Source organism: Schistocerca nitens, chromosome 10 (genome assembly GCF_023898315.1).
Source record: "Schistocerca nitens isolate TAMUIC-IGC-003100 chromosome 10, iqSchNite1.1, whole genome shotgun sequence".
NCBI lineage: Eukaryota > Metazoa > Arthropoda > Insecta > Orthoptera > Acrididae > Schistocerca > Schistocerca nitens.
Genome location: NC_064623.1, coordinates 143,135,919 through 143,157,545, shown reverse-complemented (window position 1 = coordinate 143,157,545; position 21,627 = coordinate 143,135,919). Strand labels below are relative to the sequence as shown.

The window sequence follows — 21,627 nt, the reverse complement described above, 5'->3', positions numbered from 1 at the left end:
CAAGTAAGGACATCATATCAGCAAGTAGAGATGACAAGCATTGTACTGGAGATGTGCCGTAGGGGCCACACATTGGAATTCCCTCAAAAACGATATTTTACTGGGCAGCAGAGGATCTTTGAGGTACCACAACATTGTTCACTGTAAGTATATATATTTTAATCTCGTGTTCCTTTACTTTGTCCACATAAGCCTCTGGAAAGGGGATGATTTTTACACCCCTGTTGACCGCATCCTAGTTCTCCAGAGAGCCCACAGAACAGTTTTTTTTTTTTTTTTTGGAATGGCCGATTTTTGGGTTTAATGAATCTTTCATAATCAGCTCTTCTTACAGGTACATTCTTCAACACATTACAAATCGATCTCATGAAATGTACAATGCCCCAGTTAGTCTTTGAGGCTGCATTCTGCAACCTCTGATGAATTCTATGAGGACCACAACATCCCATATCAATAAAAGTTGATGCACTGTTCCCATTAATACTCTCCAGGTCACGACAGAAATCCATCAAGAACGTCCAATTGACATTGGACCCATCCACTGATACCTTAAGCATGTTGATAAGATTCAGATCAGAAGTTTCTATCTTAAAACCATCCAACATATCGGCAGTAGTGGTATGGCCTAAAAATGCAGATGAAAAATGGTGCATTTCACATCTTGTTTGTTAACTTTATGCCAATATCTGAGAGCAAAATCCATTTGCTGCAACTCAGCCACCTTGTTAAGGCTCTCATCAAGTAATATTACAAAAGGAACATCCCTTTCAAGATCTTTGAGAATATTTTTCCTAAAGTGCAGAGCTAACTCACGAAAAATACAATATGGTGTCTTGGTCCACCCAAGCTGCATTTTACTAGCTACATTATCATTATGGAACATGACCGGAAACAAAGCAGTCTGCTTTCTTGTAGTAGAAAAGGACACATGATTTTCAACAGCCTTCAGAATCCATAATATTTCCGCCATGATCCTGGATCAGGTACTTTGAAATACGACTGTTAGCCGATGCAGCATTAGTGGCATTGGTGGAGGTGACAACATGAATGTTAGTTGATGTAGTGTTAGTGGCAGTGGTGGACGTGACTTTGGGCTGCAATACCTCAGAGGTCAAGAAATAGACCGTCAACTGTGAGCTTCCCGATTCACTAGTCACTGTGATCTAATCAAGTGTCAAGGGAGCGTCTTCATTATGTCCAGTAATCTCGCCAGACGACAGCGAGCATGCTCTGGAAGTACCAGTGTCCCCAAAACAATCAAATATCCAAATAAGACAATGACGTGAACCTTGTGATAATACATACCTACCAACCTTTCAAATATGAATGATCAAAAATTGTGGCTCCTTTTCAGTATAATCCCAAGGCAACTGATGCGAGTATTTTCCTGTGACGTCAAAAAGCTATATAATGGATATAAAAATAGAAATAAAAACACTGGAAATGGCCAAAGCATCAATTCCATACCTGTTCTCTGAAGTGTAGTTGTAGTGCTAGGTTGGGATGTTTTTTGGCCATTTCTCCTTTGATTGTGACAGTTTTTGTTCTTGCACAGCTGCATTTTTTTTGCTATATTGCTATCCGGTAACATTTTCCTGAACAGGTCACTCGCATGACCAGTGCAATTAATTGGCAAATTGTAAATGACATAAATAATTCTAACATCAAATTCTAACTTTCCCCCCCTTAGTCACAAACTTAACATTTTCTTCGTGGTTTGAGACATCTTGTATTCCACCGTGTGATATAAAAATGTCACGTTGGGAAAGACAAGATATCTGTATGGTGTGAAAAGTGGCAATTGGCCCTAAATAAAGTGTGAGGTCATTCGCATGGGTACTAGAAAATATCCATCAAATTTCAGTTAGACGATAAATCGCATGAATCTCAAGGCTGTAAACTCAACTAAACACCTAGGAATTACAATTACAGATAACTTTAATTGGAGAGACCACATAGATAATGCGTGGGGAAGGTGAACCACAGACTAAGCTTTGTTGGCAGAACACTTAGAATATGCAGCAAATCCATTAAAGAGACTGCCAACACTACACTTGTCTGCCCTCTGCTAGAGTACTGTCATACGGTGTGGGATCCTTACTAGATAGGATTGATGGAGAACATCAAAAAAGTCCAAAGTAGGGCAACTCATTTTGTGTTATCACGATATACGGGAGAGAGTGTCATGGAAATGATACACAAGTTGGGGTGGCAATCATCAAAACAGAAGACTTTTTTGTTGCAACGAGAGCTATTTACGAACTTTAAATCACCAACTTTATTTTCCAAAGGTGAAAATATTTTGTTAACCCCACCTACATATGGAGATAGTATCATCATAATAAAATAAAGTAGAGTATGAATGGAAAGATTTATATGTTCGTTTTTCTTGTGCGCTGCTACTTGAGGCGAAACAGTAAAGAAATAATCTGAAAATTGTACAAAGAACCCTCTGCCAGGCACTTAAGTGTGAACTGCAGGCTAGTCATGCCAATAAATATCATAAAATGCAAACAAGGATCTTTCCTTGACATAATAATGCATGTCCGCAGCTCGTGGTCTCTGGATCACGGGGACCCAGGTTCGATTCCCGGCCTCGTTGGAAATTTTCTTTGCCTGGGGATTGGGTGTTCGTGTTTTCGTCATCATCATCATCATCATCATCATCATCATCATCATCATCATCATCATCCATGACAATGGCTAGATTGGATTGGGTAAAAATTGGGACTGTATAAAAAGTGGGACTAAGTCCAGCCCCTCTTTTAAAGGGGAAGCAAGAAGAACAGGAACATCGAGAAAGCAGGCTAGTGAGGCATACCTTGCCGATCCTCCCTCGTCACAGAAAAACCAGTGGCAAGTTCCCATAATGAACGCCAAAACTGGACGTTAGAAAAGGATTGGTTACACCAAGCTGCGCAAGGGTGTGTTGAAAATGCCAAAGGCTGTCTGTAACTTTTGAACAACAGCATGGTAAAAAACCAACACAGTCATTGAAAACAAAATCCCGTTAAAGTCAGTGAGATGTTGGGCAGCCTTAAAGAGTCTACGCATCACTCAACAGCTGTGGCACTTCACTCACTGAGGACTGACGAAAAAGACCAATTTCCAGTATCTTTTTGACAGCCACGACTGCCATGGGGTGGTTAGTGCCTTCCACATGGCTGATTACAGCCATCTTCCCCATGTTGCTCAGAGTGAAAGACTTGCTAAATACTGTGCAATGCACCTGGAATTCTGACGTCTTGTGGGCCTTGATGCTCTCAAACATCCAGTCACTAAGCACTGAAACTTACCCTGCTTGGTTTCATCACGATATACTACTAGAGCATTGGGAAAGTTACCACATGGCCGAGGTATGAAAGCTGTTTGTTGGCAACACTCCTGCAACAATCAAAAGCCGGTGCGCCTTCGAAAGCTAGACACCACACAAAAAAACGGCTTTTCCTGACGAGCCACAGATATTTCCGGCAGATTCTTTGATACCCGTAGCCCATGCCTGTGTGTTTGTGGATATCCGACCTGGAGACGACAAGTTTTGGTAGTTAGAAATATAATGAAGGAGCCGGACGAATGACCATATCGAATGATATACAATTGTACCATGAAACACGTTGTTTGTGAAAATTGACACATGAAGAATATGGAGGGGGCAGGGGGTGGGGTGGTAAAAGGAAATAACATTCACCTCCATGTGGGAAATAATACATTTTTAGGGTGTGATGAATGAATGTCTGGGAACGTATTATTGTTTAAAACAAACAGGCCTACAGATCATCTTTTTCCATCTATAAAAATTCACGAAGTAATGATAACTTATTCCATAATCTTAATTAATCCTCCTTGTATGGAGGGTTCACAATATAACAATGAAAAGGCCTGTTGAATTAATAAAGTAACATACTCACAGCTCATAGCAGTCAGTGCGGCATCTTTGTGGACCGATCAGGAATAGGTTTGTGATGTCTGCCACTACAACATTCTTATCTGTTGGGAACAGAAAACTGAATGCAGACTTCGATATGAGAAAAAGACATACACAGCCGTTTCCATGTAGCTTTAACATGCCACTATGAATACAATAATCTAAAGAAAGTTATGAAGAACATATTATGTACCGCCCAATTTCTACAATAATCAAGAACATAATTAAATGCCGAAAATGAAAAAAAAAACCCAATCATTTTGCTATTGTTTAATGTAAATGACTGAAATCCAAGCAGTTTTATCTCAAGAATAACTGCTCATCTCTGCTAAAACATTCAGTCAATCATAAGCTGGATTTAACAAAAGGACATTTCAAAGAACATCCCATGTTTTCAATATATGGATCAGGTAATAAAAAGTAAAGCTGAAGGTTAGTTTTAACACCACATTACTTCACTAGGTATGATCCTATTGGGGATGGTATGCCCTTAACCATCTCCAACCTTTGACTTATATGGATACCTACTGTTTAATATGGACTTCTAACTTCTATACTTAAATTACAAAATACCAGTGGCATTCAATAAGTAATGTAAGACTTTTTTTCCTCAGTCAAGAATGGTTGAAAAACAAAATGTGGAATTCATTGTGGGGCATAATGAAATATTCCCTCTTCAGTCCTTCTAATTTCGTGAAGTTTCGATAGGTTGTGGTGCTATATGTAGCCTTCAAAATCGCATCTGTAACAGAGGTACATTCGGAGCAGTACCTGCCACTGAGGTTTGTTGGCGAAAAACCAGAGCATCACAGATATTCGTAGGCACATGCAGAATATCTGCAGAGAACTGGCAGCGAACAAAATATTCACAGAAATGTGCAGAATGTCTGCAGAGAACTGGCAGCGAACAAAAGGACGGAGAATTATCGGGCGAGAAGCCTGTCACCATTGCGACAAGGTCGTGCAAAAGCTGTCCGAATTCCCCCATGCCGGCCGGCTGCACACAGCTTTGGGAAATTGAAGGGACAACTTCAGTGTACTCGTTGCCACAAAAATGCAAACAAACTTCTTATTCTCTGTGACAATAGGAGGCCTCAAAACAGCCTGTGCACCCCAACGGTTCTCAAGGATGCATTCCATGGGAAGTAGTACATTGAAGACGAGGAAGTTATTGACACAGCAAGATGTCTGGTCCGATATCTACCAGTAGATCGGTACCGTGTGCACATATGGGCCTTCTCAGTAAGCTGGTACAAGGTCATCACATTGAATGGAGATTATGCTGAAAATAGGGTTTTGTAGCTAAAACAGTGGGGAGTAACTGGAATCCTAAATAAAACCAGCCTGCTTTCACAAAATAATGGGTGCAACCAGAAGACAAAGTCGGAAGTCAATGTAACTTTGTACATTTAGACACCATTGTCAGGTATGTAAACGATTAGAGATGCTTCATAATTAGGGCATCTGCCTAAATGGTCAGTTAACTCACGTGCCATGAGTTTAGGGATTGACGTGTCAACAGTACGAAGTACCTGGCAGAGAGGTCTTTATTATCACCCACCCAAAATTCAGGTACGTCAGTAACTTATGAAGACAATTACAAACAGCGACGTGTCTTTTGTGAAACCATGGTCAATAACGAGAATGTAATTTTTTTCTGCTTAGTGTTGAAGCTCATTTTCATTCAAACAAGTTTGTTAACAAACGAAACTGTAGATGCTCGTGTAATGAAAACGAGGACAGCACAGATTAAAAAAGATGGTGCAACTGCACAAATAGTTTGTAATTTGATGGTTGTGTTACGTTGTGGAATCATCTTCCGAGCCTCCTATCTCCAGACATCACAATCTTCACTACTCTCCTCACTTCTCCAATCCGAGCTTAAATGACTTCTTTTCATTGTGAGATCTGGAGTCCTGAGTATGTGTTTAAGAGCTAAGCAGCCTCAAAGATCTGAGGAAGACAATCCAGGAAGAAATCATTCGTATTCCACATCAGATGTTAATTGACACTATGTGGAGTTTTTGGGACTGGGTACAATTGTGCACAAACATAAATGAGAGACACCTGAGCAAAGTGATCTTCAAAACACAAATGAAACAATCAGATTCCCAACATACACTAGGTATTGCCACAAATAAAAATATTTTAAGCAGAAACTGGATAAGTACATCTTATCTGAAAACCATGCAACTCACACGATGGCCCCTGCACAAGTTCTGAAAACTATGAACAGCTTTTCCAGTACTGGAATTCTGTCTCCTGAAGAAAGTACTTATTTGTCAACCATTCTTTGTTGAATGTATATTAATTGTTCTTGTACCACTAATAACTGACCCTCTGAATGTCTACACTATACCTAATGTAAATAAGGGTACATTGGTAAGTCTCAGACTTGTACGAAAGAGTGGAAAACTTAGTTAATCCACATGAGTGCTGGTTAGTGTAGTCACTGTAACACTTATCAAAAAGTTCCAATAGGTACAATACGCAGTTTTTTGTCCATAGTTACCTGAAGTAGCTTTGGTTGTTATTTACATTTTTGCTTGAGGTGTTCAACAGCTGCCCACAACAAAACTGAATTGGTGGAAGTTTATGAGGACTCTGTATTGAAATGTAAGATTATCTACAGCTCTTTTCTTTGATCTCTGTGTGTCTTCATGCCAATTTCAATTGGTTTTTACATTTCACTATCCGCCTACTCACTCAGACTTCATCTTGTTTTCCCATTACTTCATCTGTTTCATGCTTTTTCCGATTTTTCCCATGTGTCTGGGTGTATTTTTGCAAATTTTTTGGATATAATTGTATGTTATGTACATATTTTTACGCGTATTTATCCACCAACATGGATTCTTGCTCCTTCCATCTGCATCAGTACACAAAACTTTCCTTATCCCTAGCCAGAACACAATCCCACATACTGTTCCTGTGTTGTTGTTTGGCTCATGGAATCCTCCCAAATGGTCTTACCCTCAAATTACCCATCTCTGGTTGCCACCCTCCCTTCCACAATGATCTCCATCTGTTCAGATCCCACCAGTCTGTAACCCTCACCAACACAGCTCTGCAAACCACATCAATCAGGCCCAAACCTTGCAATACCTTCTCTCTGTTCCCAAGATTCTCCTGCTGTGCAATCTGAAATTCCTGGATCCCATCACACACAATGAAGCTACAGCAGCATGCACAATGCCACCTCAAAAATCTCTCCACCCTGTTCATTTCATACTACTGCCTGGGGCTACCACTATCCACCACCTGCACAACAACCTCCAAGCCTCCCCCATATCACCTCATAGCTCACAAACCCTGTCTCTCAGATCTACTATATTTAGCCCACCCTCCCAAACTCTGTCCCACCATAACACAGAATTCAGAACCTAAACAGACCTGAAACATACGAGGGTTGTTTTTTAAATGAGGGCCGTTCGCGCGTATAGTCCCGTAGTTCGCGCGGACGCCGCAACAAGCCGCCGCGCCACTTGCCGGCATCCTTCCCGTTCACACTGATGCAAGTTGTAGCTCTGTAGCTGACGTGTATGCATCGCTGTGCTACTTTATAATGTTTATGATTATTGAATCGCCCGCCGAGTGTGAGATACGGCCAGTGATACGTTTTTTGACCGCGAGAAGCCTATCAGCTGCAGAAATTCATTGTCAGTTATTAGAAGTTTATGGCTTGAATGCAATGAGTGAAGGTAAAGTGCATCAATGGGTTAGAGAGTTTAAAAATGGTCGTCAAAACGTCCATGACGAAGAACGCTCAGGCCGGCCCTCTGTGATCACTGATGATTTGGTGGCTGCAGTCGAAACAAAGATTCGTGAGGACAGAAGATTCACAATTTCCAGTCTTTCTTTGGAATTTCCACTAGTTTCAAGATCTGTTTTGTACAAAATTGTGTCTGAAAACCTAAACTTTAAGAAACTGTGTTCTCGGTGGGTACCCAGACTCCTCACAGAGGACCACAAAGGGAAGAGATTTGCCACTTCATTGGACTTTTTGATTCGTTACGAGGAAGAAGGGGATGACATGTTGAGTGAAATTGTCACTGGAGATGAAATATGGGTATCCCATATCACTCCCGAAAGCAAGCGATAATCGATGGAATGGCGACACACAACCTCACCTGTCAAGGTCAAAGCCAGACAGACGCAGTCAAAGCGCAAGGTTATGGCAACTGTGTTCCGGGACCGTCGCGGTGTTTTGCTAGTGGACTTTATGCCACGAGGAACAACAATCAACTCAGATGCCTACTGTGCAATTCTAAAGAAGCTCCGCAGAGCAATTCAAAACAAAAGGCACGGCATGCTGACAAAAGGAGTTTTGCTCCTGCACGATGACGCTAGGCCTCACACCTCTCAAAAGACTTGGGATTTGATTGATTCTTTTGGCTGGGAAGTTTTGGACCATGCACCATACAGCCCCGACCTTGCTCCTAGCGATTTTCACCTTTCCTGGTACCTGAAACACAATCTTGGCGGTCAGCGCTTCAATGATGACGAAGTGAAAGCGGCCGTGAACTCTTGGCTGTCGGAGCAGGCGGCCGAATTCTTTGAAGAGGGAATTAAAAACTTAGTTGTACGGTATGACAAGTGCTTAAATAAACAAGGCAACTATGTAGAAAAATAGATAAAAGTGTGTAGAATCAGAAAATAAAAGTTTTTTTCAAAAGTATTTGTATCTTTATTTAAAAATAAAAACGGCCCTTACTTAAAAACAACCCTCGTAGTCATGAACCTTTCCTCCAAAAGCCTTAGCCTCCACAGAAGAATCAGTCCTTCCCAAAGGCCTCACCTTTTGCCACTTCAATCATGCAGGATTTGTTAAAGATCTCTCCTTCTCCCGGTCCCTCCAGTGAAAACACTTTTTTGTCACCAACACTACCAATCAGACGCAACCGAACAGCAATGCTGAACCTTGCCTGACTCAGTGTGCTCCTCCATCCAACCATGATCCACCCCCCTGGCCCCAAATGACCTCCTTTTAACATTCCAGAATTTCTTAACCTCAAACGTTGCCTCCAAATCCCTCAATATGCAAACCAACCTTACATTTGCAGAACAAATCACAATCCAGCACTTAAAAACTGATCCTGGCCTTATCATCCTACCTGCTGACAAAGGCTCCACCGCTGTTCACAAAGGTTACCTGGCAGAAGGACTCCACTAGCTGTCAGATTCATCCACATACAAACCCAGCAGCAGCGACCCCATTCCAGAAATCCAGTCACTCCTCAGATCCTTAGGATCATACCAGAACTCCTGCCTGGAGTCCATCTCTCTCCTCACTCCTATCACTTCCTGCACTCCTATCTTCTACATGCTTCCTGAAGTCCATAAACACTACTGCCCAGGACACCTCATTGTCAGCAGTTACTTCACCCCCACTGAAAGAATCTCTGCTCTTGTAGGCCAACACCTTGAACCTATTATTCGCAAGCTACCCTCCAACATAAAACATTGGAATCATTTCCTCCACTGACTCTCCACAGTTCCTGATCCTTTACAACCTGGTTCCCTGCTCACCACTATTCATGCCACCTCCCTTTACAGTCTCCCTAATGCCCATAGCCTTATCACTACTGAACACTACCTTTCCCAATGCCCAATGAATTTCAAACCAACAACATCCTTCCTAGTTGCCGTGGCCTACTATACCCTCACCCACAATTACTTCTCCTTTGAAGGCAATACCTACGAACAAATACGGGGTATGGCTATGGGCACAAATTCATGGCACCATCCTATGCCAACCAATTCATGCACCATCTACAGGAATCTTTCCTGAACACCCAGAATCCCACTGAATCACATTCTCTGCCAGGGTTTCAACTACCGCTCATAGTGCCCTGAAATGAGGAATGTCCTACCCACTATCTTTCCCACCCATCCCTCACAGGTATTCCACCATCCACTGAACCTACACGATATCCTCATCCATCCCTACACAATCTCTGCTCCCAAACTCTTGCCTCACAGTTCATATCCCCTGTAATAGACCTAGATACAAACATGTCCCATACAAATACATCCTCCAAATACTACCTACTCCAGTCCAGTCACAAACATCACCTATCCTATCAACGGCAGAACTACCTGTGAAACCAGTCACATGATCTACATGCTATGCTGCAACCACTTTGCTGCATTCTACGTGGGCATGACAACCAACAAGCTGCCTGTCCCCTTGAATTGCCACCAACGAACTGTGGCCAAGAAGCAACTGGACCACCCTGTAACTGAGCACACCGCTCAACATGACATTCTTCTTTTCAATGACTGCCTAACCATGTGTGCCATCTGGATCCTTCCCATCAACACCAGCTTTTCTGAATTGTGCAGGTGGGAACTCTCCCTGCAATATATCCTATGTTCTCATAACCCTCCTCGCTTCAACCTTTGTTAGTTATTGTCCTTACCCTAGCCCCTCCCTGTTCCCATTCTAGCACTACACAGGCCTCTATTCCACCAGTGTATCTTGTCTTTCTACTTTTCTCCTTTTCCGCCAAACCACCCCCCTTCCCCTGCCTTCCGTCTAACCACCAAACTGCACCTAACTGCCCTACCCTCTCTCCAACTCATCACTGTATACTCCCACAAGCAGCATTTTACCATTCCCCACCCCTACCCTGCTATCATCTCTCCCCCCTCCTTGCCCTCCTCCTCACCCCCACCAACCAGTTTCCTCTCCCACCATCATGCACTGCTGCTTGCAGTCTAGATTCAGCTGCCAGAGACTGTGGTCATATGTGTGTGTGTGTGTGTGTGTGTGTGTGTGTGTGTGTGTGTGTGTGTGTGTGGTGTGAGCGTGCGCACACATATGTGGGGGGGGGGGGGGATGTCTATTTTTAATGAAGGCCTTGTTGGCCGAAAGGTCACTTTCTGACAGTCTTTCTGTTGGGCCTATCTGCGACATAGCATCTCTGCTATATGGTGAGTACCAACTATACTTTTCAAATATTGTTACATTCCATCCCGCATTTTCCAATGATTGATTTTGATTTGTAAATGTCTTAACATATCACTTCTAAAGCACAGAAATTGCTGGTTTGCATTCTGGCCAGGCATCTGAGGTCATTGCACAGGAAACTATTGGATAAGTTTGTCATATGGTATAGCAATACAAGAACCCAATATGAAGCACTATTATTTTCATGGAAAGTTAGTATTTTGTTCACTGGTACTACAATTTCTGACTTGACCAAAAAGAGAATGTGTAGTACATTTGGACACAGAATCTGGGAACGCACACTCCATAATATGAGCAACTATCAAAACTATTGAACTTTTGAGAGTTGTGCAATGAAAGTTAATATGTTATGTATATTACCTTGAAACTAATGCAAATGGTAAAATTTCATTCTTTACAAGTATTATTTTATAATTTTGCTTAGTGGCTATTTCTGGATAAATAAAACATTCCTGTGAATTTCTTAATTAGCATTATAATGCTACATCCTAAGAAATTTATTTACTAATAGTGACCCACCCCAGCCTCCCGGGGTTAGCACTACGTATCTATGGCCGGACAACGTGTCTGGCATAGCAGTAATTTTGTCTACAGTAGAGTTACGACTAAAATTCAGATAACAATGTTAGGTAACAGAAAATCATCACTTTCACATAAGGGACCACAAATTGCCTCACAATGCAAGTTGGACATCAAAGAGACCGTGCAGTCGCAGCTGCTGCCAGTGGCACGGCAGCTCTCAGTCCCCGTCACTGCCACGACACGTCACTCCAAATGTCAATTAAATTTGGAACAGGTAACACTTGTGCCACCTCAGAACTTGCCAACTACAATGCCCATCTGGCATGGGTATCAAAATACCTATAGTAGTTCTTGAGATTAGCCTTCACATGCAGGCACCAAAAGGGGAGACTTTATAATATTTATGAAAGGAGAATATGTGTGTGTGCATGCCTAGAATGTGGTGGTAATAACAATAATAATAATAATAATAATAAAAATAACAGCAAAACAACAATAACAACATGCATGCTTGTAATGAGTTACCTAACTGGGCAAAGGGAACCTACAGTTTAACACTGAATTCAAGTCACATTTAATTTCTGGACAACCTCCACATCATTGAGAAGTGCATACAATGTTAAAGGGTAGAGTTAAAATCCAGTGCTCCACCTGGGATACGATACCACAATCTTTGTTTCCAAACACATACCTTACCACCAGGCTACCAGTGTCGACAGGGATTTTGAGCTAGCTCGGCTGTCCTGTAGAGTTTTGGCAGCTGTACCACTAGGCAGTAATGGCACCATTTTGATGGTGGCGAGGAACTTTAATTCGTTATAGATCAGCCAATTTCCACAAAATACTTATAAATTATACATGCAAACTGGGGCAAAATGCTTACAGTTGTTCCTCACATCAGCTCTAACATAACAGACAGAAAGTGCAGCATGAAACTTCAATTTATGTATGAGCAGAACACACAGATAGAAATTTTACTAATGAAGATATTTTTCCTTCCTTAACTCCACTGTATGTAAAATAGGTACCACCAAGTACCTCCAGCATTAGCAGGCGAACCTCTGAATTGTGGAGGACCTCAACAAAGTGAAAGTGTCAAATTTTGTACAATCTACATTTCTTTAAAATGTTTCTGTTGATTTGTAGTGCATTCTCACAGAACCACTTTGTGCTGCAATAAGCACTGTACATTCTCTGGAACAGTACTCGCCTCTGTGATTCCAGCAAGGACGTACACTGCACCACTGGTGAGTGTAATTGCTGTCTTGTACCCCTGAGTCACTGTGCTGCATTACGTTATGGAGGACAGTCCCAAAGCTCACAGAAGTTGCAAATCCTGGATCAATTGGAATGAAAATAAATCTAATCTAATCTAATCTAATCTAATCAGAATGATTATTATTGTGTGTGTATAGATCACCATCAGACAGTTTTACTTTTTTCCCCAGAAAACCTTGAAATGCTGCAAAATTAACTCAAACCTCAACTAAAACTTCAATTGTTCTCAAAGATATTAAACAACAAGAAATGATCAATCTGTTCTTATCTTATTAATATGACAGCAACAGTAGTTGAAGACATCAGATGCATGAATGAATCTGAAACAATAATTGAGCACGGATTTGTCAATACGAACAAGTATGAGAATATTACTTTAGTAATAGATACTAGGTTTTTAGATCATAAAGCAGTCATGTTGATCTTAAATAATACATCTTACAAGGCTCTAATGGTCTGTGATAATTACAGGGAGAGGAGATTTATTGATGAAGAAAGCATAAGGCTTTTTGATCAAAACTTTAAAAAATACAACTTGGGACATGGAATTGACCTGTGATGAAGATAAAAAGTCCGAGTCATTTCTTGCAAGTTACAGGCACTGTTAGGATGTCTCACTTCCTGTCAAGCAAATCAGCATTAAAATAATAGCTAAGGCCTGAGTAACCTAGGAAATTAAAAAAACAGCAGACACTCTCAGAATTTTAAACAAATCTGCCAGAAATACTATCGCATTAGAACAATACAAGAAAATTTACAGGAAATTACATAAGAAATTTTTATAGCAGCTAAGAAACTTAATAATGACTCGTACATCAGAACACGTAGACACAAAATAAAATCAACCTGGTAAATAACAAGTAGGAATAGAGGTGTAAAAAAAGTGAAGGGAAGACTGTTGTGGATCCACTGCAGATAGCTATCAACAAGTATTAATCATGATCTATGGAACAAGTTCAAATGGCTCTGAGCACTATGGGACTCAACTGCTGTGGTTATCAGTCCCCTAGAACTTAGAACTACTTAAACCTAACTAACCTAAGGACATCACACACATCCATGCCCGAGGCAGGATTCGAACCTGCGACCGTAGCAGTCGCACGGTTCCGGACTGCGCGCCTAGAACCGCGAGACCACCGCGGCCGGCCTATGGAACAAGTATTAATCTAATCTAATCTATTCAACACACACATTAGACAAATGCAATGGCAAAACTAATTCAAAGTAAATGTAATTGTAGCTCGAGAGTGCAACTTCCCATTAGTGATAAAAAAATGTTTCTATATTTTGTTACTATTTTAGTGGTACAACATGCTACAAATATGTAAAAAAAATATAGTGTCATGTGGCAGTGATGGCATTCCAGACAAAGTAATACAGCACAGTGCAAAATATATAGATTCCCAATCGCTGACATAATTAATGTACCATTTAGCACAGGAGTCTTTCCAGAAAAACTAAAATATTTGATTGTCAAGCCAATTTACAAGGACAACCAGTCTAATGTTATCAATTACCAAACTGAATCACTGTTAACTGGATTTTTCACAAGTATCCGAAAGGCTAGATCTTAAAAGACTGTAATTTTCTTAATAAAAATCAAATATTAGTTAATAGACAAAAAGGTATGTAGACATCTAAGGCATTTGGTGTCACTGGCTGGCAATACTTTTTTGCTCAGGAAACTATACTGCTAAGGGATTCATGAAGTAACATATGATTGGTTGAAATTCTATCTTTCTAATAGGTATCAAAGCATTCCAAAAAGTCAGGTATGGGGTACCACAGAGCTTTGTACTGGGACCACTGCTGTTCTTTATAATTATAAATGACATACCAAGCCCTAGTTCAGCCACAGATACAGTACTGTTTGCCAGTGACACTAGCTGTCTGTCAATGCTACGAATAAAGTTGACCTACAGGAGAGAGTCATGATAGCTGCAGAAGAAGCAATCATGTGATTTAGGGACAACAAATTAATTGGAAAAAGAAACAGTTTGGATAAACTTCAGACATATAACAAACAAACTAGGAACCATCCTAACTGTAGAACTTGGAGCAAACACCACACTACATTTTTAAGAATATGGTTAGATGAAAATTTAACCTGGGAGAATATACAGAAATATTAAACAAAAGAATTAAGTCAGTATTGTTGTTTTCTTAGAATGCTAAAAAATTCCTGTAGCACTGATGCAAAGAGATGTTTGTACTTTGCACTCGTACACAGCATGTTAATATATGGCATCATATTTTGGGGGAACACCAGTCTGGCAAGGCACATATTTGTGCTTCACAAGAGGGCAATAAGAATAATAAAATGGGAGACACACACAGAATCATGTACAATTTTTTTATGGAACTATAAATCATGATCCTACCAAGTATTTATATTTACGAAAATGTATTGTTTCTGAAGACACACCAGGAATATTCTGTGTTAAACAGTCAAGTTCACAGCTACAAAATAAGAAATAGAGATAATTTTCGTAGAGAAATTCACACAAGAGCCATGTATCACGAAAGTGCTCTTTATCAGCCTAAAATTCTGTTCAGTGAATTACCAAAGGAAATTATCATCAAAAGTGCTAATAAGTAACAGTTTTTATAACATCAAGGAATCCACGAATCATTATCATTCAAACAGAGCAGCTTATTTTCTTCACCATGTTGCGCCCATTTGAAAAATAAATTGTTTTCATTTATTATTTTAATTTAGTATATTATGACTGCTGTTATGTGTATGGTTTCATATTATATGTAAGAATATTTTATTAGCCAACATATAAACTGTTAATCTTTCGTATCCTAATATCTACGTAAGATCATACACGACAAAACCTGTATCTCTTATAGTGCCAAGATACAAGGATGCTAAATAAATCAAACCAAATGAAATGAAATGAAATCAAATCAAATCAAGAGAGCTGTATCACAGTACCGAACTTGCAAGTAAGGTAGGAGTAACAACTGTATTGGCACATTATATTTTGACAGAAGATTTGAGTATGATGTGTGACTGAAATTTCTACCACAACTGCTGACAATAGAGCAGAAGCAACACCACTTAGAAACTGTGTGTGGCATCCTGGGCATTGGAAACAATAACCCCAACTTTCTGAACACTGATTACATAGGCAATGAGAAGTTGGTATATGGATATGACTCAGAATCCGAGATGCAGTCATCACAGCGGAAACACCCGATATCCCAGAGACCAAAAAAGCGCACAGTCCGAAGCAATTTCATGGTGATGTTCACAATTTTCTTAGAATCTAATGGGGTGGTGCATTACGAGTATATGTCATGAGGCCACACTGTCACTAAGGAATACTACTTGAGGCTGTCTGTCACCTACGAGACGCTTTGTGGCACTAATGACTGGGTTTGTGGGCAGCAAAAGCTCGGCAGCTCGATCATGATAACCAACCCAGCCATTCTGCACATTCAGTTCTGATTTTCCTTGCTGAATACAACATTCCTGTCATTAGCACCCCCAACATGGCACCGTGTGACTTTTGTCTATTTCCCAATATAATACCACAACCTTTTTGGGAGCCTGTATCCTCTTCCAGTCTAATCCCCACTCTCCTGAAGGGGGCATATGTGTAATATCAGTAATATCAGTAATTTACACTGCTACTTTGATCGTCTTTTCTGGTTATCTGGATTTGAATAAACCAAAGATTCTTTTTCTCCTTCAGCAAATTAGTAATTTGCATTAATTTAAGCTATTGTTTTGACATTGTTTACGTTGGGACTCGCCAGTATGTAGAATGAAGGAAACATGATGGATTAAAAGTTAATGTACCATCACAATTTGTACACAACGCAAACTACAGGCACATGGTAGGAATAAATCTGCTATTGTAATTATGGAGTAATTAACGATTAAAGTTCTGATATTTCTAGTCATCGAGAGACAGCTAGTTTTATGTTTTCAAGCTAAAAGTTGTTTGTATCCCTAATAGAAATATGACATGATAATTTTTCAGTCAGAATTAAGCATACTCACATTTTAATTGGCATTAGTTAATGGAATTGTAATTATGACTATATAGAAAATGTAAAATTCTACTCGTATAAAATTTAATTAATTGAATCTAGGCCTTTCATTCAATAAAATTAATCTCTCTGTTCACCTGTAAACGATAGGGTGATTAAGCTTTAAGTAAGTAAAATGATATATGCAAATTAACGAACGTATTGTTGCAATGATAAAACATGTAATTTATAGTCTTTAGAAACAGATTCTTTTGTATCTTTGTACCAAATTATTCACTTTTATTTCATGTAAATTTCTACATAATTTGGGAAGATGGATGTAAAAATTTTAATTGCATAAATCTAAAAATTTAATATGTAACAATGACAGTATTAAGTTTAAAATCATATAAATAGAAGCGATTTGCACGCCACAATAGGTTAGTCAGGTCAGTCTTACGTCAGTCACGAGACAGTATTAAGTCCATTTTACACAGGTAGTTTGCTGCCGAGCATCTAGAGTGCGAAATAAAACTCTTTGTGAACGAGAAAACAGGAACTTATTTCAACCATTTCATGTTTCCCATGTGGCGATGCAGTAACATCCAGATGAACCTGCGGCAGCATTAAGAAGCAGCACCTCGGATTACACAAGATAGGTATTATTATTTTTGTGGAGGATATCCATAATATGACGTGGTATATTGTTTTTCTTGTGTTAAGCAATGATACACATCCCAAACTTCACCATACAAAAAAAAAAAATTTCGCCACGTTACATTACAATACAAAAGTCACACGGAGCCACGTCGGGGGCATAGGGGGCCTAATGACAGGAATGTTGTATATGGCAAGAAAAATCTGAACTGAATGTGCAGAATGGCTGGGTAGGTTATTGTGATCGAGCTGACGAGCTTTTGCTGCCCACAGTGTGCTACAAAGTGTCACAAAGGTGACAGTGGGCCCCTCGGATAGTATTCCTTAGTGACAGTGTGACCTCATGGGGCATACTCTTGATGCACCACCCCATTAGAGTCGAAGAAAATTTTGAACGTCACCATGAAGTTGCTTCGGACTGTGCACTTTTTTGGTCTCTGGGATATCGGATGTTTCCGCTGTGATGATTGCATCTCATATTCTGGGTCATATCCGTATACCCACTTCTCATTGCCTATTTAATCAGTGTTCAGAAATTTGGGGTTACTGTTTTGACTGTCCAGGATGCCTCATGCACATCAATATCATTAATCAAATACATAAAGTCAGCATATATCCAGAGGGTACAAGTGTCTATGAATATGTGTGTGAATGTAGTATCAATGTATAATGATGTTGAAGCACATGTTATGTGTATGGTTTCATACTATATGTAAGAATATTTTATTAGCCAACATATAAATTGTAAATCTTTCATGTCCTATTATCTATGTAAGATCATACAAGACAAAACCTATATCTTTTATAAAGACTAGAGACAAGGGTGCTGAATAAATCAAACCAAACCAAACCAAATCAAATCAAATCAAATCAAATCAAGACAGCTGTATCACAGTACCAGAATTTGGAAAAAAGGCAGGAGTAAGAACTGTATTAGCACATTCTATTTCGACAGAAGATTTGAGCATGATGTGTGACTGTGAAATTTGTACCATAACTGCTGACAATGGAGCAGAAGCAACACCATTTGGACACTGCACGAGGCATCCTGGACAGTGGAAACAATAACCCCAACTTTCTGAAGACTGGTTGCATAGGCAATGAGAAATGGGTATACAGATATGACCCAGAATCTCACAATCTTCTTCGACTCTAATGGGGTGTTGCATCACCACTGTGCGCCATGAAGCCACACTGTCACTAAGGAATACTACTGGGGTCCCTCTGCCACCTTCGGAACGCTTTGCGGCACTAATGACTGGGTCTGTTGGCAGCAAAATCTCAGCAGCTCTATCATGATAGCCCACCTGGCCATTCTGCACGTCCAGTTCCCATTTTCCTTGCTGAATACGACATTCCTGTTGTTAAGCCCCCTATGCAACCGATGTGGTTCTGTGCGACTTTTGTCTATTTCCTAGGCTGAAAATAGCCCTGAAAGGAACACAATTTGAGTAGAGAAGACATCATGCGGGATGTGAGGGTCTGCTGATCACAGGAATGGTTGGAGAAGTGTGTGCATTACCAAGGAACTATTTTGAAGGGGACTAGGGTTCTGCATCTCAAAATAAAAAAAAATGTACTTCTGGCAACCAAAGGGTCAATACTTTTTGAACACACATCCTACATGACTAATTCTGTACAGTGATCCAGCCATTCTCCTCTCTCTTCTATACGAAGATAAATCTCTAGCTCTATCCCTAGATACCTTCTCTACTATTTTGTTCAGCTTTTATCACAAGTGATTCATCCGTACAATGTTGTCTACTGTTTCATGTGCTATTTTAGCTCTTTCGTACTTGGCCAAGCCTCTGATATACAGGATCCAGCTTTGCAATTTCTCGAGCGAGAGCACTATTACTATTAAGTTGATGTCCTGTTATATTCAAATATGTGGGCTAAGACCTATGTCTTGCTAGAAATTGGGTGAAAAAACTCGAGGATAGAATGTACAATGTGCACCTGAAAAGTTTGGTGAATGATCTCTGAAAATAAAGGAAATAAAATACCTTTACCGGCCTTCAAGGTAATCACCGTTAACTGCAACACACTTTGACATTGACTGTGAAGCTGATGGAAAATGTCAACAAAAGTTTCTTGTGGAATCACTTGAAGCACTGTAGACGCATTCAATGTCTGCAAACCACAGGCCTTTTGGGCTAATTTAATGCGAGGAAACAAAAAGGATTCTGCTGGTGCCAAATTTGAAGAATAATAAGGGTTTATGATAACGGGCCCACAGCCTTTGTGAAATTTTAAATGAAATTATTCTTACTGTTGGCTGTTAAAACATTATTTATTGTTATGGCAACTTTGACAAGTTGTTATTTTCAAACACTGTGGGATGTTGTAACCCAATGAATAATACAAAGCTATGACATGCTATGTAAGAGTTTTTGCATGAGATGGTGTAAATTTATCAGTTGTTTGATATACCATATATGTTATAGAGCTGGTGAAAAAAATGATGGAAACATTGAAGTTTAAATTTCATGTAGTAGGTGTCGTAACTGGATCACAGCTTTGTGTTAACGAGTGGGTCACAACATCGCACAACGCTTAAAAATAACAACATGTCAAAATTTCAGTCGCAATAAACAATGTTTATTCAAGTATTTGAAGGCTGGTTATCTTTTCTACAATGAAAAAAAATCAAGGATACAGACTTGTGGATATCCAATCCTGCACAACCAAGGTGCTTTGAGCAATTCAACAAGATGCATTTGCTAACAGTTTCTAACAGCTTTACAACTGATATTGGAAGGGTGTTGTAGCTAATGGTAATTACTTTGAAGGGCAGTAGAGGTATTTTGTTCGTAATTTTTGTTTCCTTTATTTTCTGAGACCATTCACCAAACATGTCAAACACACTTTTTATTTCATCTGAAATCTCTTCGTCACAATGGGGGGGGGAGGGGGGGGGGTGAATCACACGTCGTTCTCTTGTACCTGCATTCCAGCCCTCTTGCCATTTTCTTATTACGCATGAAGTGATTTCTTCCTCAGGGTGTGCTCTTTGACCTAACACACCTGTCACCTTTTCTTAGTATCCTCTTTGTAACCAGTGTTACACTCCCTTCTTTCTAATTACCTATTCTACAGGAAATATCTCCAATATTATGGAAAACAGCTACTGCACAAATCATCCTGTGTGTGCCTGGAAACCTAAGTAGCATGCTCCTCTGTACTCTGTATACCGCTTCTTTTGTGTAACTGGCCTATGTGCCCACACACTTGCAACATAACCTACTGGCTTTCTGAGAGACCCTGGGTATGATCAATTGAGAAGTCACCATGACTGAGGCTTAAGGATGTGCTCTTTCAGCAGCACAACACTGCACGCGCGCGCACACACATGCACGCATGCACGCACGCACGCACGCACGCATGCGCACACAAACCCAGCCATTTCCGGCAGCTCGGACTGGAGTAGCAGAGATGGTTGTCATGTAAGCATGATGTGCACTTGCTTGTCTCAACGTGGATGTGGATGTATGGGCGTTTCCTTTTCTGACGAAGATTTTTAACTGAAAGCCAATTTGTAAGCCTCTTTTCACTGTGCCTGTCAGCAACTTAATGTGTCATGCTTTTGGTGAGTAACAATCTATCTTTTCCTTGTACTGTTGTTTTAATCAGATGAAATGATCAACGAATAACAGAATATTTTGCAGCGCTTTCCAAAAGCTGCTTTTGCGATGGAGGAAAAGAAAATAAAAATCTTGCTCAGTCAACTGCATGCAGCAAAGAAGACAATGTTGAAAAAATGTTTGATATTAACAGAGAAACAATTCATTAGTGATTTTTTATCTGACTTATTAAGGTACTCTTGTATCAGGAGAAATATATACGAGGAGGCAAATACATTCTTTCATACGTACACTTTTCCCGTCCTTTGATGCACGTATTGTAATCGTCGAGGCGCTGCCAGTGATCGGGCTTATGTGAGAGCCGAGGCACTGGGGGAAGGGTCAACACAATTATTTTTTCTGTGCGTAGTGTCAACTCTTTCACAACACGTCTAAGTTTCCTCTTCATAAGGTCCATTTTTGTATCCTGGAATCATTTAAAAGTTGTACATTATAGTAAGCTTAATATATAGTATAAAACATTTAAGGTTAAATAATACCTCGGTCACAACAAAATGTAATTAATTTCCTACATTTTCTGAAGTTGCAATATCATCCACATTTATTAACCAGCCCCCATAGGATCAAAAACAATAATTGCTATTACCGCTATGTAAAGACTTTCATACTATCACTGTCAAAAAGCTTCAATCAGTTTTCGAATT

At 39.9% G+C, this 21,627-nt stretch overlaps 1 protein-coding gene across 2 annotated transcripts in view; it reads right to left on the bottom strand.

The window, feature by feature from the left end:
- LOC126210315 (uncharacterized) overlaps positions 1-21,627 on the bottom strand; it is a 141,044-nt gene that overhangs the window by 21,630 nt on the left and 97,787 nt on the right. The window contains exons 5-6 of one of the 2 annotated variants that reach the window (XM_049939512.1): positions 21,215-21,389; positions 3,909-3,987 (exon numbers count right to left, since the gene is read on the bottom strand). In XM_049939512.1, coding sequence (XP_049795469.1) covers positions 3,909-3,987; positions 21,215-21,389 — 254 coding nt within the window. The remainder of the gene's footprint in view (positions 1-3,908; positions 3,988-21,214; positions 21,390-21,627) is intronic. The other variant, XM_049939513.1, reaches the window with a different exon arrangement.